Source organism: Oncorhynchus mykiss, chromosome 18, assembly GCF_057628025.1.
Source record: "Oncorhynchus mykiss isolate SJ-2025 chromosome 18, ASM5762802v1, whole genome shotgun sequence".
NCBI classification, from domain to species: domain Eukaryota; kingdom Metazoa; phylum Chordata; class Actinopteri; order Salmoniformes; family Salmonidae; genus Oncorhynchus; species Oncorhynchus mykiss.
In genome coordinates this window covers 82,618,681-82,644,464 of record NC_143039.1, presented here as the reverse complement: position 1 = coordinate 82,644,464, position 25,784 = coordinate 82,618,681, and the positions used below count along the sequence as shown (strand labels likewise).

The 25,784-nt window shown below is 44.7% G+C and overlaps 1 protein-coding gene across 2 annotated transcripts in view; it reads right to left on the bottom strand.

Annotated features, from left to right (window-relative positions):
* The window catches only part of LOC110496906 (protein TMEPAI), a 38,560-nt gene extending 21,043 nt beyond the window's left edge, over window positions 1-17,517 (bottom strand). The window contains exon 1 of one of the 2 annotated variants that reach the window (XM_036953670.2): window positions 17,061-17,517. In XM_036953670.2, the coding sequence (XP_036809565.2) occupies window positions 17,061-17,160 (100 nt within the window). In that variant the 5' untranslated portion in view covers window positions 17,161-17,517. The remainder of the gene's footprint in view (window positions 1-17,060) is intronic. The other variant, XM_036953668.2, reaches the window with a different exon arrangement.
* Between the last annotated feature and the right edge of the window lie 8,267 nt (window positions 17,518-25,784).

The window sequence follows — 25,784 nt, the reverse complement described above, 5'->3', positions numbered from 1 at the left end:
CCATCTGTAAAACACACACACAGCTCTGAAGTGACATTGATACTGAAGGAGACAAATAATCTTAACTGTTTGAATAAAAATAGAGTTTAAGTTACCTGTGATGAATGTTGAAAACAAAAAGTGTAATTTCTATATGCAGGAAATCCTATTTTAATAATGGACATGGTAAGAATTGACTACCAAAGTGCAAGTCATAATTCCCATGACACCTTCTAGCAAAATCTGAAAAGCAAAATCATTTATTCCATAGGATATTTTTAGATTCACTTAAAATAAGGTCTGTGTTTCGTGTAGGTTTACACCACCTTATCAATTTTATAACTGTGTAGATATCCATAGGACAAGGTAACTGATCAATATTGGCTAAATATAAGAGAAGATCTTTTATTGTAGAGTGGATTATTGAAAATATGTTGACAAACGTTACCTTATCCTAGTGAGATTTACACGGGTATCAAAACGCCGAGGAGGTTTAAACCTGCACCCTAACCTGCACCCTAACCTGCACCTTAACCTGCACCCTAACCTGCACCCTAACCTGCACGAAACACAGACCTTATTGGAAGTAGATCAAGACATTCTCTATGGAAGACATGAACAGAGGCGGTTTAAACCTGCACGAAACACAGACCTTATTGGAAGTAGATCAAGACATTCTCTATGGAAGACATGAACAGAGGCGGTTTAAACCTGCACGAAACACAGACCTTATTGGAAGTAGATCAACTCCCTACTACATCACACAGTTCAGACTGGATTTGATTTATCTTTAGAGAAACTACAACTCCCTACTACATCACACAGTTCAGACTGGATCTGATTAATCTCTAGAGAAACTACAATTCCCTACTACATCACACAGTTCAGACTGGATCTGATTTATCTCTAGAGAAACTGTGCAATGTGCACGTTGAGCTCACAGAAGAAGAATAAAAAAACAAATTAAATGGAATTCAAATAATCAGTTCAGGGAGGAGAGCAGAGCATCTATAGCTAAATTTGAAAGCAGAATGGACAAGCTGAGTCAGACAAATGATGACCTCAGAGACCATCTGAGCACAACAAGAAAGGAGCTCGAACAAAAAGAGAGGTACATTGACACCCTCAACCGGCAGAGAGTCATTGTGTCCTCTGCATCTAGAGAACATGTCCACCAGCTTGGTACAACACAAGCAGAACCTGAGACCAGCATGGCCTCCACTACACAGCCGGATGACACTGCACCAGCCTACCAGTCTGCTCCAGCCCAGGTCAACCTACCAGCCTCTCAGTCTGCTCCAGCCCAGGTCAACCTACCAGCCTCCCAGTCTGCTCCAGCCCAGGTCAGAATACCAGCCTCCCAGTCTGCTCCAGCCCAGGTTAACCTACCAGCCTCCCAGTCTGCTCCAGCCCAGGTCAGAATACCAGCCTCCCAGTCTGCTCCACCCAGACAATCACCCACAACTGCAATCCTAATTGATTCAAATGGGAAGTTCTTAGTCCAGGAAAGATAATTCCCTAGACATCAGGTGTATAAGTTCTGGTGTCCTACAACTGAGAGTGCAATGCAGCTACTCAGTCAGACCAGGATTGACACCCCTGACAACATCATCATCCACACTGGCACAAACGACCTTCATGCCAAAGGTGAAAATGTATCTGGGTCAGTGAGAAGAGTGGCAGAACGGGCACAGGCTATGTTCCCAACAACCAATATAGTTGTGTCCACCCTCCTACCAAGAAAAGACTTCCCAGGAAAGTTGATCGACAAAATAAATCAACAGATCACTGTGGACTGTGCCTCACTGCTCAACGTCAGAACGGCTCACCACCCCACTCTGACATGTCAACACTTATATGATAATATACATCTTGATCAGGACAGTATCAGAACCTTTGCCAAGGACCTAAAAGATGCAACACTTGGCAGGGACCCACACACCCATCACCCCAGCAACAAAGGTCCCCCGCCCCACCTTCTGAAACAACAGTACCTCCACCATCCCGAGGAGAAAAGAGCCAGACATGGCTTATTACAGCACAGCTCTACTAGACCAGGCCCAACACAGCACAGCTCTACTAGACCTGGCCCATCACAACACAGCTCTACTAGACCCGGCCCATCACAACACAGCTCTACTAGACCCAGCCCATCCCAACACAGCTCTACTAGACCTGGCCCATCACAACACAGCTCTACTAGACCTGGCCCATCACAACAAAGCTCTACTAGACCCGGCCCATCACAACACAGCTCTACTAGACCCGGCCCATCACAACACAGCTCTACTAGACCCGGCCCATCACAACACAGCTCTACTAGACCCAGCCCATCACAACACAGCTCTGACCACTACTCCAGGGTCGGTCAGAACACTGCCCTTCAGGGAAGTAGACCACATGATGCAGTCCACACCATGTATCAGTCAGATCGTCAGCCTACATATGCTGAGGTAACCTCTGGCAGAAGACCCCTAGAACAATCAGAGATAGGAGAGGTGCGCCAACTACTGCAACTAATATGCAGACTACTGAGCTAGATAGTCCCTTTAATTCACACACGGGCACGCACACGCACACACACACACACACAAACACACAGGGTTGCAGATTGCACATAAAATAAGTACAATGCAATCTTATTCCATTCTTATTAATTTGTTTACAAATATTCCTAAATGTATTGACACCGGTATTATAATAATTACTATATGTAATGGTATGTGTGTGTGTGTGTGTGTGTGTATGTGTGTATGTATGTATGTGTGTATATGTATATGTGTATATATGTGTATACATACAATATACATGTGTATATATGTGTATGTATATATATGTATATATGTATATATATATATATATATATATATATATATATATATATATATATATATGTGTGTGTGTATATGTGTGTGTATATATATATATATATATATATATATATATATATTTATATATATATATAGTATTTTTTTTTATTTTTTTTTTCGATGTACTTTACTCAAACCAGTGAATATCACTTATTATAAATGAGATCATTAACTATCAGCTCTTGGAATATCCAGGGCCTATACTCTTCACATTTTGGTTATAAAACAACAAATCCAGAATTGATTAAAAACATCAAGGGACAGGACATCATAATCCTACTGGAAACATGGTGTCGTGGAGACAGATACTCAGTGTCCCTCAGGCTATAGAGAAAGTTTACTACCATCAATCTAACATAAAAATGTTAAACGGGGCCGAGACTCAGGTGGAATCATCATTTGGCATAAGCAGGACTTAGCACTGAATGAAATGAAAAAAGGTACCACTCACATTTGGCTAAAACTTAACAAAGGTACAATCTATTGTGACAATGATGTATACATATGTGCAGCTTATGCTCCTCCTTCAGATTCGTCATATTATGATGATCAGTTTTTTGACAATCTCCAGACAGAAATCATTACATTTCAGGCGCAGGGTAAAGTGCTTCTTTGTGGAGATTTCAATGCCAGAACAGGTTCTGAGCCTGACTACACTGATGCGGGAGGTAACCACCACATATTTGGACACCCCTCCTTGTACAGTAGCCCTATTATAAATAATAGAAACAGTCCTGACCAAATACTGAACAAAAATGGAAAAGAGTTAGTACATCTCTGTCGAGCCTTAGGCCTGTACATGCTTAATTGTAGAATCAGAGGGGACTCTTTAGGTCAGTTTACTTACTGCTCAGCTCTTGGGACAAGTGTAGTCGATTATGCCATCACTGACATTGACCCCTCCTCCATTAGTGCATTCACTGTCAGACCACAGACACCATTGTCAGATCACAGTCAGATCAACGTGTTTTTGAAGAAATTAACCGGCAATATTCATTAAAAAAAACAGCCCAATAAACTTTACAACATAAACCAATCGTTCAGATGGGCTCCAAACAGTGCAGAGACATTCATTGAAACATTGAACTCAAATGAAATGATGAACTCTATACAGTTTTTCAATAACTCACAGTACCAAAACAATAAAGATGGTGTCAATTTGGCTACTCAAAACATCAACTGCATATTCCAAAAAGCAGCATCGAAAGCAAATTTGAGAAAACCAAAGCAATGCAACATCAGAAGCAAAAATCAAAATGTTTCTGACAAATGGTTTGATAATGAATGTAAAACAATTAGAAAACACCTAAGACAAATGTCAAACAAAAAACATAAGCAGCAAAACAACCCAGAGCTACGATATGAATACTTTGAAACTCTGAAACAGTATAAACAAACACTGAAATGCAAGAAATTGAATTATACCAACAAGACACTTGATGAAATTGAAAACGCAATTGACCAAAATCAGTTCTGGGACATGTGGAACAATTTAAGCACAACAAAGCCACAAAAATTAGCCATACAAGATGTAGGAATTTGGAAAACTTACTTTGATAATCTATACAAAAACATCCCACAAAAAGACTTACAACAGAACCAATTAGAAATTAAAGAAAAATTGAACATCCTGGAATCAGTCATTAAAAACAACCAAAATCCATTAGATTACCCAATAACCCAACAAGAACTAAATGAAAAGCTAAAATCTATTAAATCAAAAAAGGCTTGTGGTGTAGACAACATCAGAAATGAAATGCTGAAAAACAGCACACCTGAGTTGCAAAATGCTGTGCTTAAATTGTTCAACATGGTTTTAACTTCTGGCTGCTTCCCTGATGTCTGGAACCAGGGGCTCATCTCCCCTATCCACAAAAGTGGAGACAAATCAGACCCCAATAATTACAGGGGAATTTGCGTCAACAGTAACTTGGGAAAGATTTTCTGTAGCATTTTGAATTCAAGAAAAAAATGTAATAAGTAAATGTCAAATTGGCTTTCTCCCTAACCATCGCACTACTGACCATATATACACCTTACACACACTAATTAATAAACACGTCCACCAAAAAAAAGAGGGCAAAATCTTTGCTTGCTTTATTGACTTTAAAAAAGCATTTGATTCGATTTGGCACGAAGGGCTATTCTACAAAATTCTACAAAGTGGGCTTGGTGGTAAGGTGTATGACTTAATAAAATGTATGTACACAGAAAATAAGTGTGCAATAAAAATCAAAAACCAAAGAACATAATTTTTTTCACAATGTCGAGGTGTGAGACAAGGCTGCAATTTGAGTCCAAATCTTTTCAACATTTATATCAATGAATTAGCAGACATGTTGGACCAATCTCCAGCCCCAGGACTCACACTATTTGACACAGAGGTGAAATACCTGCTATATGCTGATGACTTGGTACTTCTATCACCAACCAAAGAAGGTCTTCAACAAAACATTAATATTCTGGAGCAATATTGCCATAATTGGGCCCTGGCAGTAAATTTCCAAAAAACTAAAATCATGATTTTCCAAAAAAAAAACAGATGTCAGAAACACAAATGTAAATTCACCCTGAACAACACCTTAATTGAACACACTAAAAATTACACCTACCTTGGTCTGACCATATCTGCATCGGGAAACTTGAATATGGCAGTGAATGCACTCAAAGAAAAAGCCCGCAGAGCAATGTATGCAATAAAAATGAAATTATTCAAAATCAACATCCCAATTAGAATTTGGACTAAAATATTTGACAGTGTAATCCTACCAATAGCACTTTATGGAAGTGAGGTTTGGGGGCCACTCAATAAACTGGATTTTAAAATGTGGGACAAACATCCAATTGAAGCCCTACATGCAGAATTCTGTCGGAAAATTCTACAAGTCCAGAGAAATACACCAACTAATGCATGTAGGGCAGAATTGGGCCGTTTTCCAGTAATAATGAAAATACAGAAAAGATCATTAAAATTTTGGCTACATCTAAATTCAAGTCCAAATTCGAGTCTGCAATTTAAAGCACTTCAAGCCCAAGAGCTGAGCCCAGAAACGAGCCCTCTCAGTCAGCTGGTGTTGGACCTCACCAACCAAGCTGACACCAGCACTGCTTCAAAAGAAAGAATTCCAATAAGCAAAATCATGAACCAATCAAAGGAATCATATTTACAATACTGGAAAAACGAAACAAAATCCCAAAGCCGACTAAATTGCTATCTGACCCTAAACAGAGAATATGAATTGGCTGATTATCTCTACTCTGTCAGAGATACGAAGCAGAGACAGATCCTTACCAAGTACAGGCTGAGTGACCACCGATTGGCAATAGAAACCGGCAGACATAAAAAGACATGGCTACCCAAAGAGGAGCGTGTATGTGGTCACTGCATGACAGGGGAGGTAGAGACAGAGATGCACTTTCTCCTTTACTGTGATAAATATTCCTCACAAAGAGATTCATTATTCACAGAAATTACTACATATATTCCAAATTTTTACAAATTGAACCCAGAGGAAAAACTAAGAATACTCATGGGCGAAGGAGCAATGGCTCCTCTTGCAGCCAAATATGTATTTTCCTGCCATAGCCTGAGGGACACTGAATAATAACATCTGCATAGTAAACAGTAACTTACTTATTATTATTATTGCCATTATTACTATAATTATTAATGTTTATCATCCCAAATATGGGTGGTAATGGTAGTGATAACAGTTTAGTGATGGTAGTAGTAGTCGTAGTAATGATAATTGTAGTTGTAGTACTGATATAAAGAAGAAGATGACCGTTATTTAGTTATAAGTTAGTTATAGTTTCATTTTCCATAATTTTATTTTATATTTATTACATTTCTACTATTGACTGTTACCATTTTATTGTATTTATTTTTGTATTTAATTTTGTATTGTTATATACTACCATTTTATATTATTATTTGCTATCATTTATAATTTTGTTACAATGTATATTGTATACATTGTTGTTTTGGCAATATTGACACATTGTTTTTCATGCCAATAAAGCAGCTTGAATTTGAAATTTGAATTTGAGAGAGAGTCAGAGAGAGACGGGAGGGTCCAGAAAGAGAAAGAGGGTCAGAGAGAGAGCACCAGAGAAAGAGAGAGAGAGTAAGAGAGAGACTGGAGAGTCCAGAAAGGGAGAGGCAGAGGGTCAGAGAGAGACTGGATAGTCCAGAAAGAGAGAGAGAGTCAGAGAGAGACTGGAGAGTCCAGAAAGAGAGAGAGAGAGTCAGAGAGAGACTGGAGAGTCCCGAAAGAGAGAGAGAGAGTCAGAGAGAGACTGGAGAGTCCAGAAAGAGAGAGAGAGTCAGAGAGAGACTGGAGAGTCCAGAAAGAGAGAGAGAGAGTCAGAGAGAGACTGGAGAGTCCCGAAAGAGAGAGAGAGAGTCAGAGAGAGACTGGACAGTCCAGAGGGAAAGAGAGAGTCAGAGAGATAGTACCAGAAAAAGAGAGAGAGAGTCAGAGAGAGAGAATGGAGAGTCCAGAAAGAGAGAGAGAGTCAGAGAGAGACTGGAGAGTCCAGAAAGAGAGAGAGTCAGAGAGAGACTGGAGAGTCCAGAAAGAGAGAGAGAGTCCGAGAGAGACTGGAGTGTCCAGAAAGAGAAAGAGAGTAAGAGAGAGACTGGAGAGTCCAGAAAGAGAGAGGCAGAGGGTCAGAGAGAGACTGGAAAGTCCAGAAAGAGAGAGAGGGAGTCAGAGAGAGACTGGAGAGTCCAGAAAGAGAGAGAGGGAGTCAGAGAGAGACTGGAGAGTCCAGAGGGAAAGAGAGAGTCAGATAGAGCGTACCAGAGAAAGAGAAAGAGAGTCAGAGAGAGAGAGAATGGAGAGTCCAGAAAGAGTGAGAGAGTCCGAGAGAGACTGGAGAGTCCAGAAAGAGAAAGAGAGTAAGAGAGTAATGGTGTTCCAAAAAAGGTCCAGTCACCAGGACCACAAATACAAATTCCATCTAGACAGTGTTGCCCTAGAGCACACAAAAAACTATACATACCTTGGCCTAAACATCAGCGCCACAGGTAACTTCCACAAAGCTGTGAACGATCTGAGAGACAAGGCAAGAAGGGCATTCTATGCCATCAAAAGAAACATAAATTTCAACATACCAATTAGGATTTGGCTAAAAATACTTGAATCAGTCATAGAGCCCATTGCCCTTTATGGTTGTGAGGTCTGGGGTCCGCTCACCAACCAAGACTTCACAAAATGGGACAAACACCAAATTGAGACTCTGCACGCAGAATTCTGCAAAAATATCCTCTGTGTACAACGTAGAACACCAAATAATGCATGCAGAGCAGAATTAAGCCGATACCCACTAATTATCAAAATCCAGAAAAGAGCCGTTAAATTCTACAACCACCTAAAAGGAAGCGATTCACAAACCTTCCATAACAAAGCCATCACCTACAGAGAGATTAACCTGGAGAAGAGTCCCCTAAGCAAGCTGGTCCTGGGGCTCTGTTCACAAACACAAACACACCCTACAGAGCCCCAGGACAACAGCACAATTAGACCCAACCAAATCATGAGAAAACAAAAAGATAATTACTTGACACATTGGAAAGAATTAACAAAAAAACAGAGCAAACTAGAATGCTATTTGGCCCTAAACAGAGAGTACACAGCGGCAGAATACCTGACCACTGTGACTGACCCAAAATTAAGGAAAGCTTTGACTATGTACAGACTCAGTGAGCATAGCCTTGCTATTGAGAAAGGCCGCCGTAGGCAGACATGGCTCTCAAGAGAAGACAGGCTATGTGCTCACTGCCCACAAAATTAGGTGGAAACTGAGCTGCACTTCCTAACCTCCTGCCCAATGTATGACCATATTAGAGAGACATATTTCCCTCAGATTACACAGATCCACAAAGAATTCGAAAACAAATCCAAATTTGAAAAACTCCCATATCTACTGGGTGAAATTCCACAGTGTGCCATCACAGCAGCAAGATTTGTGACCTGTTGCCACGAGAAAAGGGCAACCAGTGAAGAACACACACCATTGTAAATACAACCCATATTTATGCTTATTTATTTTATCTTGTGTCCTTTAACCATTTGTACATTGTTAAAACACTGTATATATATATATAATATGACATTTGTAATGTCTTTACTGTTTTGAAACCTCTGTATGTGTAATGTTTACTGTTAATTTTAGTTGTTTTTCACTTTATATATTCACTTTGTATGTTGTCTACCTCACTTGCTTTGGCAATGTTAACACATGTTTCCCATGCCAATAAAGCCCTTGAATTGAATTGAATTGAATTGAATTGAGAGAGAGTCAGAGAGAGACTGGAGAGTCCATAAAGAGAGAGAGAGTCAGAGAGAGACTGGAGAGTCCAGAAATAGAGAGAGTCAGAGAGAGACTGGAGAGTCCAGAAAGAGAGAGTCAGAGAGAGACTGGAGAGTCCAGAGAGAAAGAGTCAGAGAGAGAGTACCAGAGAAAGAGAGAGAGAGTCAGAGAGAGAGACTGGAGAGTCCAGAAAGAGAGAGAGAGTCAGAGAGAGACTGGAGAGTCCAGAAAGAGAGAGAGAATCAGAGAGACTGGAGAGTCCAGAAAGAGAGAGAGAGAGAGAGTCAGAGAGAGACTGGAGAGTCCAGAGAGAAAGAGAGAGGCAGAGAGAGAATACCAGAGAAAGAGAGAGTCAGAGAGAGAGACTTGAGAGTCCAGAAAGAGAGAGAGAGAGAGTCAGAGAGACTGGAGAATCCAGAAAGAGAGAGAGTCAGAGAGACTGGAGAGTCCAGAAAGAGAGAGAGGCAGAGAAAGAGAGTACCAGAGAGAGAGAGAGAGAGAGAGAGAGTGAAACACAAACCCATATGTATGCTTTATTTTCCCTTTTGTACATTAACTATTTGTACATCTTTACAACACTGTATATATACATAATATGGCATTTGAAATGTCTTTAACATACGTTTCCCATGCCAATATAGCCCCTTGAATTGAATTGAGAGAGAGAGACAGAGAGAGAGAGAGAGAGACAGAGAGAGAGAGAGAGAGAGAGAGAGAGAGAGAGAGAGTTGATGTTAATGGTAATTTCATTTCCACTAATACTACTATGATTTCAACTAAAATTACTACTAATGCTGCTATTATTGATGTTAATGGTAACACCATTTCAAATCAAATCAAATCCAAGTTTATTTGTGACATGCGCTGAATACAACAGTGAAATGCTTTCTAACCAATAATGCAAAAAAGGTGAACAATAGGTAAGTAAAGAAATAAAACAACAGTAAAAAGACAGGATATATACAGTAGGGAGGCTATAGAAGTAGCGAGGCTACATACAGACACCGGTTAGTCAGGCTGATTGAGGTAGTATGTACATTAATGTATAGTTAAAGTGACTATGCATATATGATAAACAGAGAGTAGCAGCAGCGTAAAAGAGGGGTTGGGGGGAACACAATGTAAATAGTCCGGGTAGCCATTTGATTTCCTGTTCAGGAGTCTTATGGCTTGGGGGTAAAAACTGTTGAGAAGCCTTTTTGTCCTAGACTTGACACTCCGGTACCACTTGCCATGTGGCAGTAGAGAGAACAGTCTATGACTGGGGTGGCTGGGGTCTTTGACAATTTTTAGGGCCTTCCTCTGACACTGCCTGGTGTAGAGGTCCAGGATGGCAGACAGCTTTACCCCACAGGCAGCTTTTCCACAACTACTACAACTATTATTGATGCCTTATTGATGTTATTGGTAATACCATTCCCACTAATACAACAACTATTATTTTATTTATATTTATTATTTATTTCACCTTTATTTAACCAGGTAGGCTAGTTGAGAACAAGTTCTCATTTGCAATTGCGACCTGCCCAAGATAAAGCAAAGCAGTTCGACACATACAACAACACAGAGTTACACATGGAACAAACAAACATACAGTCAATAATACAGTAGAAAAATCTATAAACAGCATGTGCAAATGAGGTGAGATAAGGGAGTTAAGGCAATAGATATGCCATGTTGGCGAAGTAATTACAATATAGCAATATTGCAAGAGATACTGGGGTGCAAAGGAGCAAGATAAATAAATAAATACAGTATGGGGTTGAGGTAGATTGGATGGGCTATTTACAGATGAACTATGTACAGGTGCAGTGATCTGTGAGCTGCTCTGACAGCTGGTGCTTAAAGCTAGTGAGGGAGGTAAGAGTCTCTAGCTTCAGAGATTCTTGCAGTTTGTTCCAGTCATTGGCAGCAGAGAACTGTAAGGAGAGGCAGACAAAGGAAGAGATGGCTTTGGGGGTGACCAGTGAGATATACCTGCTGGAGCGAGTGCTATGGGTGGGTGCTGCAATGGTGACCAGTGAGCTGAGATAAGGAGGGGCTTTACCTAGCAGAGACTTGTAGATTACCTGGAGCCAGTGGGTTTGGCGACGAGTATGAAGCGAAGGCCAGCCAACGAGAGAACCCAGGTCGCAGTGGTGGGTAGTATATGGGGCTTTGGTGACAAAACGGATGGCACTGTGATAGACTGCATCCAGTTTGTTGAGTAGAGTGTTGGAGGCTATTTTGTAAATGACATAGCCAAAGTCGAGGAATGGTAGGATGGTCAGTTTTACGAGGGTATGTTTGGCAGCATGAGTGAAGGATGCTTTGTTGCGAAATAGGAAGCCGATTCTAGATTTAATTTTGGATTGGATATGTTTAATGTGAGTCTAAAAGAAGAGTTTACAGTCTAACCAGATATCTAGGTATTTATAGTTGTCCACATAAGTCAGAACCGTCCAGAGTAGTGATGCTGGACGGGCGGGCAGGTGCGGGCAGCGAACGGTTGAAGAGCATGCATTTAGAATGACATGCATTTAAAAGCAGTTGGAGGCCACGGAAGGAGAGTTGTATGGGATTGAAGCTCATCTGGAGGTTAGTTAACAGTGTCCAAAGAAGGGCCAGAGGTATACAGAATGGTGTCATCTGCTTAGAGGTGGATCAAAGAATCGCCAGCAGCGAGAGTGACACCATTGATGTATACAGAGAAGAGAGTCGGCCCGAGATTTGAACCCTGTGGCACCCCCATAGAGACTGTCAGAGGTCCGGACAGCAGACCCTCCGATTTGACACACTGAACTCCATCGGAGAAGTAGTTGGTGAACCAAGCGAGGCAGTCATTTGAGAAACCAAGGCTGTTGAGTCTGCCAATAAAAATGTTGTGATTGACGGAGTCGAAAGCCTTGGCCAGGTTGATGAATACGGCTGCACAGTAATGTCTCTTATCATTGGCGGTTATGATATAATTTAGGACCTTGAGCGTGGCTGAGGTGCACCCATGACCAGCTCTGAAACCAGATTGCATAGCGGAGAAGGTACGGTGAGATTCGGAATGATTGGTAATCTGTTTGTTAACTTGGCTTTCAAAGACCTTAGAAAGGCAGGGTAGAATAGATATAGGTCTGTAGCAGTTTGGTTCTAGAGTGTCTCCCGCTTTGAAGAGGGGGATGACCGCAGCTGCTTTCCAATCTTTGGGAATCTCAGACGACACGAAAGAGAGGTTGAACAGGCTAGTAATAGGGTTTGCAACAATTTAAGCAGATAATTTTAGAAAGAGAGGGTCCAGATTGTCTAGCCCGGCTGATTTGTAGGGGTACAGATTTTGCAGCTCTTTCAGAACATCAGCTATCTGGATTTGGGTGAAGGAGAAGTGGGGGGGGTTGGGCGAGTTGCTGTGGGGGGTGGAGGGCTGTTGACAGGGGTAGGGGTAGCCAGGTGGAAAGCATGGCCAGCCGTAGAAAAATGCTTATTGAAATTCTCAATTATTGTGGATTTACCAGAGGTGACAGTGTTTCCTAGCCTCAGTGCAGTGGGCAGCTGGGAGGAGGTGCTCTTATTCTCCATGGACTTTACAGTGTCCCAGAACTTCTTTGAGTTTGTACTAATTTCTGTTTGAAAAAGCTGGCCTTAGTTTTCCTACCCGCCTGTGTATATTGGTTCCTAACTTCCCTGAAAAGTTGCATATCACGGGGGCTATTCACTGCTAATGCAGAACGCCACAGGATGTTTTGTGCTGGTCAAGGACAGACAAGTCTGGAGTGAACCAAGGGCTATATCTATTCCTGGTTCTAAGAATAACCAGGCATCCTCTACTGACAGGATGAGGTCAATGTCATTCCAGGATACCCGGGCCAGGTCGATTAGAAAGGCCTGTTCTCTGAAGTGTTTTAGGGAACGTTTGACAGTGATGAGGGGTGGTTGTTTGACCGCAGACCCATTACGGATGCAGGCAATAAGGCAGTGATCGCTGAGATCTTGGTTGAAGACAGCAGAGGTGTATTTGGAGGGCGAGTTAGTTAGGATGACATCTAAGAGGGTGCCCGTGTTTACGGATTTGGGGTTGTACCTGGTAGGTTCATTGATCATTTGTGTGAGATTGAGGGCATCAAGCTTAGATTGTAGGATGGCCGGGGTGTTAAGCATGTCCCAGTTTAGGTCACCTAGCAGCACGAGCTCAGAAGGTAGATGAGGGGCAATCAACTCACATATGGTGTCCAGGGCACAGCTGGGGGCAGAGGTTTTTGATGCCTTATTGATGTTAATAGTAATGCCATTTCCACTACTACTACTACTAATAATAATAATATTGATGTTAATGGTAACACCGTTTCCACTAATATTACTACTACTACTATTGATGCCTTATTGATGGTAATACCATTTCCACTAATACAATGACTATAATTATTATCTTTTTATTTTTTCATTTCACCTTTATTTAAGCTATTGACAAAATCCAACTCGAACGTGTACACTGCTTTGGACAGTGAGGGCAGAGGTATGAACTCCCAATCGCTGCCAATTTTGCTTAATTTAAAGATAAAATAATGGTTAAACGCCTGGGTAAAAGACTTGCTGGGACCAAAATTGGCATGAATGACCAGTTCTGAAGGAAATTGCAGAATGGCGTAAAGTTCTGTACCCAATTTTCAAGGAAAATAGATGAAAAGGGAAACGAGTAGCTCTCGTCGTTGATAAACTATATATTGATAACCAGTTGTTCAGAGACACAAAGACTACTCCATGGTTATTTAACAAAATACAAAGTTCTTATAAATGAGGAAAATAATGAAACACAATTCTTGCCCGGTTATGGATAAAAAAATATAGCTTTTCTATACATCTTCAAATATAACTAATTGGAAGACAAAAGCACTAATTCAACATGGTGAAGATAAAAACTCAGTAAACAGAAGGCACAGTATGTGTGGATGGATGGTGTGTATTTTTTTATGTTTGGGAAAGTGTGGTGTTGAGTGAGAAAGGAAATGGTTGCATATCCCAGAACCAATGTATTGCTGTGAGAGGGGGTGTGGGACAGCTTTCAATGTTGTTCAGATGATGGATATACTTTTTATAATGAATTCTTTCTGAAATATTAAGCTGATCCACCCCTAAAAATATAAATAAATACTACTACTACTACTATTATTGATGCCTTATTGGTCCCACCATTGTTGCTATATGTATACCTTGTAGAGGTCAACCGATTATGATTTTTCAACGCCGATACCGATATATATTATTGGAGGACCAAAAAGCCGATACCGATTAATCGGATGATTTTTTAAAACAAGACATTACAGGCTTATTCTAGAATGGATGTTATATTTTGTTCATCAATCTACACACAGTACCCTTATAATGACATCACAATACACTTAAAATGACAAAACAAAAACTTTTTATGTTTTTATTTGAGCAAATTTGGAAAAACATGTAACTGAAATATCACATTTACATAAGTATTCAGACCCTTTACTCAGTATTTTGCTGAATCCTCTAATCTTCTTGGGTATGACGTTATAAACTTGGCACGCCTGTATTTGGGGAGTTTCTCCCATTCTTCACTGCAGATCCTTTCACGTTCTGTCAGGTTGGATGGGGAGCGTCACTGCACAGCTATTTTCAGGTCTCTCCAGAGATGTTCGATCAGGTTCAAATCTGGGCTCTGGCTGGGCCACTCAAAGACATTCAGAGACTTGTCCCGAAGCCATTCCTGAGTTGTCTTGTCTATGTGTTTAAGGTCATTGACCTGTTGGAAGGTGAACCTTCGCCCAAGTCTGAGGTCCTGAGAGCTCTGGAGCAGGTTTTCATCAAGGATCTCTCTGTACTTTGCTCGGTTCATCTTTGCCTCGATCCTGACTAGTCTCCCAGTCCCTGCTGCTGAAAATCATCCCCACAGCATGATGCTGCCACCACCATGCTTTACCGCAGGGATGGTGCCAGGTTTCCTCCAGACGTGACGCTTGGCATTAAGGCCAAAGAGTTCAATCATGGTTTCATCAGACCAGAGAATCTTGTTTTTCATGGTCTGAGAGTCCTTTAGGTGCCTTTTGGCAAACTCCAAGCAGGCTGTCATGTGCCTTTTACTGAGGAGTGGTTTCCGTCTGGACACTCTACCATAAAGGCCTGATTGGTGGAGGGCTGCAGAGATGGTTGTACTTCTGGAAGGTTCTCCCATCTCCACAGATGAACTCTGGAGCTCTGTCAAAGTGACCATTGAGTCCTTGGTCACCTCCCTGACCAAGGCCCTTCTCCCCCGATTGCTCAGTTTGGTCAGGCAGCCAGCTCTAGGAAGAGTCTTGGTGGTTCCAAACTTCTTCCATTTAAGAATGATGGAGGCCACTGTGTTCTTGGACCTTCAATGCTGCAGACATTTTTTAGTACCCTTCCCCAGATCTGTGCCTCGATGCACCTGAGCTCAATTTTGAGTCTCATAGTAAAGGGTCTGAATACTTATGTAAATAAGATTTCTGTTTTTTATTTGTAATACATTTGTCTACATTTCTAAAATCCTGTTTTTGTTTTGTCATTATGGGGTATTGTGATGTCATTATGGGGTATTGTGTGTAGGTAGATTGATGAGGAAAAAAATAATTTCATAAATTTTTGAATAAGGCTGTAACGTAACAAAATGTAGAAAAGGGGAAGGGGGTCTGAATACTTTGTGAATGCACAAGTTAACATTAATTTGTGTATTTATTCTTGGTGTTATTATTTTCTATTATTTTTCTATCTTTCTCTCTGCTTTTTGGGAAGCCCTCATTATTAAGCATTGCACTTTTAGTCCACAACTACAAAGCATGTGACAAATAACATTTTAGTTATTTGTAAGACATATTGGAGTAAACAATTTCCCTACATGAGGTTGATCTATAATCAATCTAAGGACATGTCACAGTCTTCCTCTAGCTCCACTAGACAGCTGGGACAAGAGTCTCTTCTACACCTCATTTACATGTTAGAATATATTTGGGCCATGTGTTACAACCATGGGCTGCACTAACACACCAGGCAGAGTCCCAGTGAGAGCCTTAGTTCCCATGCTCATTATAGCAAGGCCTTTGTCCACTGTGTGTTTCAGACAGCCCTAACCCACAGCCCTGTCTGGATGTTTAGGCAAGACGGTCTGCTCTGCACTGCACGGGGGAAGGTGGGGGTAGGGTGAACCCACCGCCTGCCTGTCTGCCTGCCTGTCTGCTGTGAATTACTGTCTCTGTCTGACAATATCACATATTCCACCACTATAACGGGATGTAGGCTAGGCCACAGATGACAAAGAAATAGCTATTTCCAGTCTGAGCCGTTAGCTGTAGCCTGCCTATCCCCTACTGTAGTCTACTGTATGTAGGCCTACGTCTACCAAACTATGAGACATTTTTGAATGTGGGAGTAGGCCAAGTTAGCCGAGACTGCAGGAGTTTTGGGGAATGTCTGCGCAGCCCCTCTGGAGCTGAAGACGTAATGTGACATGGACGCAGAGTTTCATGTGGAAATGTGCACCCAACATAACCATCGACAATATCATTATTAACTTAATAAAAAATAATAAAAAAATACAATCGAAGTCCAGAGTCATTGTGACCTCAATTAAATCATATCCTAATGCAATGCACCACACATCACGTCTGCGTTTTCTAAAACTCAGATGGACAGAATGATCGAAAATAGCCTGCCACCAACCATCCAGTGAATAAATACAACACTGTTTATATAAAACACACACGAAATTCAGCAAAAACCTATATTGAGGTTACGCTCGATCGAGAGACTGCTGTCACAATTTAACGGTTACAGGTTAAACCAACTGTCCTGTCGCTCTTTCGGTCGGTTTATTGTAACAATAAATGCGCAAATCGGTTTCATTTTAAAACAGCAACGTAGTGTCATAAATGCGTAGTTACTTACATATATCCATCCCCTGTGACTGGGATCCAGTGCAGTTGCAGGAGCAAATGACATTGGAGTTAGAGTTGATGGAGCTGCCCGGTACCGTTGTGTTTTGCATGGGGCTCGGGAGTAGCGGGACGCCGGGAAAGAGCCGCCGACAGTGGCCCTACACAGGGCTGACAACTTGTACAGCAGCTCCCGCTGTCAGAGTCGGCCTCTATGGTTCCACATTTCTCACGTCATTCCAACCTAGTCACGATGTAGCGATGTTACCTATGGTGAATAGACACCCCACATCTTTAAATGTTTTCCAGCGTCCCTCTCGCATTAATTCAAAAGAATGGCTGTGTTCCGTGCTCCTGGTGTGGGCAGGCTTACACCCCACCCCTCCTCCCTCCGCTTTCCAAAAGGGGAGCGGTTCCAGACAGGCTGCCAGACATGGGGTGGTGGGGGGGAAGCTAGACTCGGGAGCAGTGGGGTGGTGGAGGAGGGAGACTGCTGCTGGTGACAATGACAGTGAGAGAAAGAGGGGGAGAGGGGCTGGCCTAGCCATTGGGAGCTGTGAGAGAAAGAGACAACCTCCCTGACCTGCTAGTCCGACTCCCGAAGGACCTACACAGAGCGAACCCAGGCCAAGAAGACCACCGCATCACCAGCCACACCCCAACCAGCTGAGACCCCCCCCCCGCCCCCCCCCCCCCCCAAAAAAAAACTAGCCACACCCCATACAGTGCTTTCGGAAAGTATTCAGACCCCTTGACTTTTACCACATTAGGTTACAACCTAAAAATTACATTGTTGTTTTTTTCTCATCAATCTACACACAATATCCCATAATGACAAAGTCAGGATATTTTTTTAATTTTTGCTCATTTATAAAAATTTATAATAAACTGAAATAAACATTTATATACGTTTTCAGACTCTTTACTCAGTACTTTGTTGAAGCACCTTTGGCAGCGATTACAGACTCTTGTCTTCTTGGGTATGACGCTACAAGCTTGGCACAACTGTACTTGGGGAGTTTCTCCCATTCTCTGCAGATCCTCTCAAGCTCTGTCAGGTTGGATGGGGAGCGTTGCTGCAGTCTCTCCAGAGATGTTCAAACAGGTTTAAGTCGGGGCTCTGGCTAGGCCCCTCAAGGACATTCAGGGACTTGTCCCGAAGCCACTCCTGCGTTATCATGGCTGTGTGCTTAGGGTGGTTGTCCTGTTGGAAGGTGAATCTTCGCCCCCAGTCTGAGGTCCTGAGAGCTCTGGTGCAGGTTTTCATCAAGGATCTCTCTGTACTTTGCTCCGTTCATCGTTGTCTTGATCCTGACTAGTCTATCAGTCCCTGCTGCTGAAAAACATCCCCACAGCGTGATGCTGCCACCACCATGCTTCACCGTAGGGATGGTGCCAAGTTTCCTCCAGACTTGATGCTTGGCATCAGGCCAAAGAGTTTAATCTTGGTTTGATCAGACCAAGGAATCTTATTTATCATGGTATGAGAGTCCTTTAGGTGCCTTTTGGCAAACTCCAAGGGGGCTATTATGTGCCTTTTACTGAGAATTGGCTTCCGTCTGGCCAATCTACCATAAAGGCATGATTGGTGGAGTGCTGCAGACATGGTTGTCCTTCTTGCAGGTTCTCCCATCTCTACAGAGGAACTCTAGAGCTCTGTCAGAGTCGTTGGTCACCTCCCTGACCAAGGCCCTTCTCCCCCGATTGCTCAGTTTGACCGGGCGGCCAGGATCAATCGTTACCATTGTAGTCTACGTGAGGACGTCCTTCGGGAGCTGGCCTGTAGAGACATCACCCTCTCCTTCGACCAGCTGGTGGACATGTCCATCAGGCTGGACAACATGCTGGCTACTCGTGGACGTCTAGACCGGGGTCTGGTTGTTCCATCCTCCCGCACCCTCTCTCCCAAACCTATGGAATTGGTTGCACAGGGAGACCGGAGGGGGTTCCCGCTCGAGCACCATCTATGGTCGCAGAGAGCACACTGCTGGTCGGTGCAGGGTTGGTTCCTCTGGGAATAGAGAAGGCAGGCAGGGCACTCTGGCATCACCCCAGGTGAGTAGGCACTATTCTCATCCAGAGCCCTCTGTTGCACTAATGTTTGTCTCTGTCACTTTTCCGGATTTTTCCCTGCATTCCCAGTATAAGGCGCTAGTAGATTCAGGCGCGGCTGTGAATTTCATTAATAAAAATTTTGCTCATAGTTTAGGGATCCCTATTGTTTCTGTGGATATGCCTTTCCCTGTTCATGCCTTAGATAGTCGACCATTAGGGTCAGGGTTTTTCAGGGAGGTCACCGCACCTTTGTGTATGATAACGCAGGAGGGTCACAAGGAGAAGATTAGTATTTTCCTTATTGATTCTCCTACATATTCTGTGGTGCTAGGCCTACCCTGGTTAGCTTGTCATAACCCCACTGTTTCTTGGCCACAGAGGACTCTCACGGAGAGTCCTCAGGTAGGTGTTTAGGGGTTTCCGTACGGTGGAAAGTCCAGATCAGGTCTCCACCTTGCGCATTCCCCCCAAATATGCTGTAAAAAGAAGACGACTCAATTACCACCCCATCGACGCGGGGATTGTGCGATAGATCTCCTGGTAGACGCTCCATATCCCAGGAGTCACGTGTATCCCCTGTCGCAAGCGGAGACGGAGGCTATGGAGACATATGTCTCTGAATCCCTGCATCAGGGTTTGATTCAGCCATCCATTTCACCCGTCTCTTCAAGTTTCTTTTTTTGTGAAAAAGAAGGATGGCGGTTTACGCCCGTGCATTGATTATCGAGGTCTACATAAAATCATGGTGAAATATAGTTACCCGCTACCTCAATGCATGGGGCATGCTTCTTCACAAAATTGGATCTTAGGAGTGTGTACAATCTGGTGCGTATTCGGAAAGGGTGATGAGTGGAAGATGGCATTTAGCACCACCTCAGGTCATTATGAGTACCTTGTCATGCCGTATGGGTTGATGAATGCTCCATCAGTCTTCCAATCATTTATAGATGAGATCTTCAGGGACCTGCACGGGCAGGGTGTAGTGGTGTATATCGATGATATTCTGATATACTCCACTACACGCGCCGAGCATGTGTCTCTGGTGCGCAGGGTGCTTGGTCGCCTGTTGGAGCATGATCTATATGTCAAGGCTGAGAAATGATTGTCTTGTTTTCAGATTAGCCTTGTTAAAATCCCCAGCAACAATGAATGCAGCCTCCGGATAAATGGATTCCAGTTTGCAAAGAGTCAAATAAAGTTTGTTCAGAGCCATCGATGTGTCTGCTTGGGGGGGATATATACGGCTGTGATTATAATCGAAGAGAATTCTCTTGGTAGATAATGCGGTCTACATTTGATTGTGAGGAATTCTAAATCAGGTGAACAGAAGGATTTGAGTTCCTGTATGTTTCTTTCATCACACCATGTCTCGTTAGCCATAAGGCATATGCCCCCGCCCCTCTTCTTACCAGAAAGATGTTTGTTTCTGTCGGCGCGATGCGTGGAGAAACCCGCTGGCTGCACCGCCCCCGATAGCGTCTCTCCAGTGAGCCATGTTTCCGTGAAGCAAAGAACGTTACAGTCTCTGATGTCCCTCTGGAATGCTACCCTTGCTCGGATTTCATCAACCTTGTTGTCAAGAGACTGGACATTGGCGAGAAGGATGCTAGGGAGTGGTGCACAATGTGCCCGTCTCCGGAGTCTGACCAGAAGACCGCCTCGTTTCCCTCTTTTTCAGAGTCGTTTTTTGGGGTCGCTGCATGGGATCCATTCCGTTGTCCTGGGTGAAAGGCAGAACACAGGATCCGCGTCGCGAAAAACATATTCTTGTTCGTACTGATGGTGAGTTGACGCTGATCTTATATTCAGTAGTTCTTCTCGACTGTATGTAATGAAACCTAAGATGACCTGGGGTACTAATGTAAGAAATAACACGTAAAAAAACAAAACACTGCATAGTTTCCTAGGAACGCGAAGCGAGGCGGCCATCTCTGTCGGCGCCGGCGCACAGGGTTACACCACGATCCTGGTCGTTGTGGATCGGTTTTCGAAGTCCTGTTGTCTCCTCCCTTTGCCCGGTCTCCCTACGGCCTTACAAGCTGCAGAGGCCCTGTTTACACACGTTTTCCGGCACTATGGGGTGCCTGAGGATATAGTGTCTGATCGGGGTCCCCAGTTCACATCAAGGGTCTGGAAGGCGTTCATGGAACGTCTGGGGATCTCGGTTAGTCTTACCTCAGGTTTTCACCCCGAGAGTAATGGGCTGGTGTAGAGAGTTAACCAGGATGTGGGGTAGGTTTCTGAGGTCTTATTGCCAGGACCGGCCGGGGGAGTGGGCGAAGTGGGAGGCAGCCCACGTCCACCTTCAGCGTGCCATAAGTCGCCAGAAAATTGGCGCAGACCGTCGCCGCAGTGAGGCCCCGGTATTCGCACCAGGGGACAGGGTCTGGCTCTCGACCCGAAACCTGCCCCTACGCATGCTCTTCCGGAAGCTGGGTCCATGGTTTGTGGGGCCGTTTATAGTCCTGAGGAGAGTGAACAAGGTATGTTATAGGTTACAACTGCCCACTAATTACCGTATTAACCCCTCGTTCCATGTGTCTCTCCTCAAGCCGGTGGTGGCTGGCCCGCTCCAGGAGTCTGAAGTGCGTGATGTTCCTCCGCCTCCTCTCGACATCAAGGGGGTCCCGGCGTACTCTGTTCAATCCATTTTGGATTCGAGACGTCGGGCGAGGGGCCTTCAGTACCGTCTCCATCCGGATCGCCCTGCACCTCGCCCTCCGGGTCGTCCCCGAGGCCGTGTCGACGCGCGGCTGGAGCCCCGCGTCAGGGGAGGGGTACTGTCACGAATTCTGCCAAAGTCGTTGCCTCTCCTTGTTCGGGCAGTGCTCGGCGGTCGACGTCACCGGTCTTCTAGCCATCATTGATTCATTTTTCATTTTCCATTGGTTTTGTCTTGTCTTCCCACTCACCTATTTTCAATCCCATTCATTACCTGTTGTGTATTTAACCCTCTGTTTCCCCGCATGTCTTTGTCAGAGATTGTTTATTGTCAGTGTTGTGTTTATTGTGGAGGTGCGCGACGGGTCCTCGTACCCATGTTTGTTTATATTCTATTCTTATTAGTGTTATGGAGCATGTTACGTGGACATTCATTAAAAGACTCCATTTTACACTCCGTTTGACTCTCCTGCACCTGACTTCCCTGCCACCTATACACACGAATCTGACAGTCTCCGCGCTCAAGGACAATTCCTTCAACCTCATGGCTTGGTTTTTGCTTTGACATGCACTGCCAACTGTGGGACCAAATCAAATTGTATTTGTTACATACACGTGTTTAGCAGATGTTATTGCGGTTGTAGTGTAATGCAGCTCTAGCTGTGCAGTAATATCTGACAGTAATATCTAACAATTTCACAGCAATACACAAATCGAAAGTAATGGAATGGAATTAAGAATATATAAATAATTAGCTAGCAACGTCAAAGCGGCATAGATTAAGATACAGTAGAATAGGACAGAATACATTATATACATATGAGATGAGTAATGCAAAATATGTAAACATTATTAAAGTGACTAGTGTTCCGTTATTAAAGTGGCCAGTGATTCCAAGTGTATATATAGGGCAGCCGCCTCTAACGTGCAAGTGATGGCTATTTAACAGAATTGAACAGATAGAATCTCTTTTTCAGTCTCTTGGTCCCAGCTCTGGTGCACCTGCACTGACCTCGCCTTCAGGATGAATGCAGCGTGAACGGGCCTTGGATGGTTGATGTGTTGGATGATCTTCTTGGCCTTCCTGTGACATCTGGTGCTCGGCGTCGCTGGTCTACTAGCCGCTACCGATCCCTTTTTCTTTTTCTGGTTGTTTTGTCTGTGTTCCTTTTCACACCTGGTTTCCAATTGCTTTGATTTCTGTTGGTATATAGGGCACCTGTTACCTGCCGTAATTCGTGCAGGATTAGAATTGTGTGTATTGCGCTCGATTGTATTTGATGTTTGTTGTTTTTTCGCTATTACGCAAGTGTATGTAAAGTGTCGGAACTGTGTTTGTTCCTCCGTGCATTTGCACGAGTTTCTGAGTATTCCAGAGCGTAGTTTTGGGATTTTTGTCTGTGCCATTTTGTATTGGTGGACTATATAATTAAACACGCTTCTCAGACATCCCTGCTCTCCTGCGCCTGACTCCTACACCTCTCACCAAGACGCATGTTATCACAGAATCCTGCACCAATATAATTATGGAGTCAGCAGGAGCGGACAACTCCCAGGGTCCGTGGAGGACACACGGCAGTGTCACACAGACTGGGGACCGCCATGGATCAGGTGATGGCGACGATGGAGAGATGGGAGAGAGGTGGCCTTCCCACACCATTATCAGCCACACCCCAACTAGTACCACTACCCTCTCCTTCATTGCCTGAGCACAGTGGGATGCGACTCGCCCTCCCGAGGGAGTATGATGGGACGGTGGCCGGGTGCCAGGGCTTCTTACTCCAGATGGACCTATACCTGGCGACCGTTCGTCCGGCTCCTTCGGGGGGTGAGAGCGTGAACGCCCTCGTCTCCTGCCTCGCAGGTAAAGCCCTGGAGTGGGCCAACGCGGTATGGAACGATCCTGACTCGGCGAGGGACCACTACCCAGAGTTCACCCGCCGCTTTCGGGCCGTGTTCGATCACCCACCTTAGGGTCGAGTGGCGGGTGAACGGCTGTTCCATCTGAGGCAGGAGAGGAGGAGTACTCAGGACTTTGCTCTAGAGTTCCGGACCGCGCGGCGGGGAATTTTATTGACCGCAGTTTAGCGAACAGGTTAGGGATTCCCCTTGTTCAGCTGGACAAACCCTTTCCAGTGCACGCCTTAGATAGCCGACCATTAGCGTCAGGGCTAGTCAGGGAGGCCACGGCTCCACTGGGTATGGTTACGCAGGAGGGTCATGAGGAGAGAATTAGTCTCTTCCTGATTGATTCTCCTGCGTTTCCGGTGGTGTTGGGGATCCCCTGGTTGGCCCGTCACAACCCCAGGATTTCGTGGCAACAGAGGGCTCTACAGGGGTGGTCGGAGGAGTACTCAGGCAGGTGTGTAAGAGTTTCCATTGGTGCTACAACAGTGGAGAGTCCAGACCAAGTCTCCACCATGCACATTCCCTCAGAATATGCCGATTTGGCTATCGCCTTCTGTAAAAAGAAGGCGACCCAATTACCACCTCATCGACGAGGGGATTGTGCGATAAATCTCCTGGTAGGCGCTGCACTTCCCAGGAGTCACGTGTATCCCCTGTCACAGGAGGAGACGGTGGCTATGCAGACATACATATCGGAATCTCTGGGGCAGGGGTTCATTCGGCCCTCCATCTCACCTGCCTCCTCGAGTTTCTTTTTTGTGAAGAAGAAGGAGGGAGGTCTGCGTCCGTGCATTGACTATAGAGGTCTAAATTCCATCACGGTGGGGTATAGTTACCCGCTACCTCTCATTGCCACTGCGATTGAGTCATTTCACGGAGCACGGTTTTTCACAAAACTGGATCTCAGGAGTGCATATAACTTGGTGCGTATCCGGAAGGGAGATGAGTGGAAGACGGCGTTTAGTACCACATCCGGCCATTATGAGTACCTCGTCATGCCGTACGGGTTGAAGAATGCTCCAGCAGTCTTCAAATCTTTTGTGGATGAGATTCTCAGGGACCTGCACGGTCAGGGTGTGGTGGTTTACATCAATGATATTCTGGTCTATTCCGCTACACGGGCCGCGCATGTGTGTCTGGTGCGCAGGGTACTTGGGCGACTGTTGGAGCATGACCTGTACGTCAAGGCTGAGAAATGCTCGTTCTTCCAACAGGCCGTCTCCTTCCTTGGATATCGCATTTCCACATCGGGGTTGGTGATGGAGGATGACCGCATTGCAGCCGTGCGTAATTGGCCAACTCCAACCACGGTAAAGGAGGTGCAGCGGTTCTTAGGGTTTGCCAACTACTACCGGAGGTTTATCCGGGGTTTTGGGCAGGTGGCTGCGCCCATTACGTCACTGCTGAAGGGGGGGCCGACGCGTCTGGGATGGTCGGCTGAGGCGGACAGGGCTTTTGGTCGCCTGAAGGCTCTTTTTACCTCGGCTCCCGTGCTGGCGCATCCGGACCCCTCTTTGGCATTTATAGTGGAGATGGACGCATCCGAGGCTGGGGTTGGAGCCGTGCTCTCCCAGAGCTCGGGTGCGCCACCGAAGCTCCGCCCCTGTGCTTTCTTTTCTCGGAAGCTCAGCCCGGCGGAGCAAAACTATGACGTGGGGGATCGGGAGTTCACGTCCAGGGTGTGGAAGGCGTTCATGGAACGTTTGGGGGTCTCGGTCAGCCTGACCTCTGGGTTTCACCCCGAGAGTAATGGGCAGGTGGAAAGAGTGAACCAGGATGTGGGTAGGTTTCTGCGGTCGTATTGCCAGGACCGGCCAGGGGAGTGGGCGAAGTACATCCCCTGGGCGGAGATGGCCCAGAACTCACTCCCCCACTCCTCTACGAACCTGTCGCCCTTCCAATGTGTGTTGGGCTATCAGCCGGTCCTGGTACCATGGCATCAGAGCCAGACCGAGGCTCCTGCGGTGGACGATTGGGTGAAACGCTCAAGGGAAACCTGGGAGGCCACCCACGGGTACCTTAAACGGGCCGAAGGGCGGCAGAAGGCCAGTGCCGACCGCCACCGCATCGAGGCCCCGGTGTACACACCGGGGGACCGGGTCTGGCTCTCGAC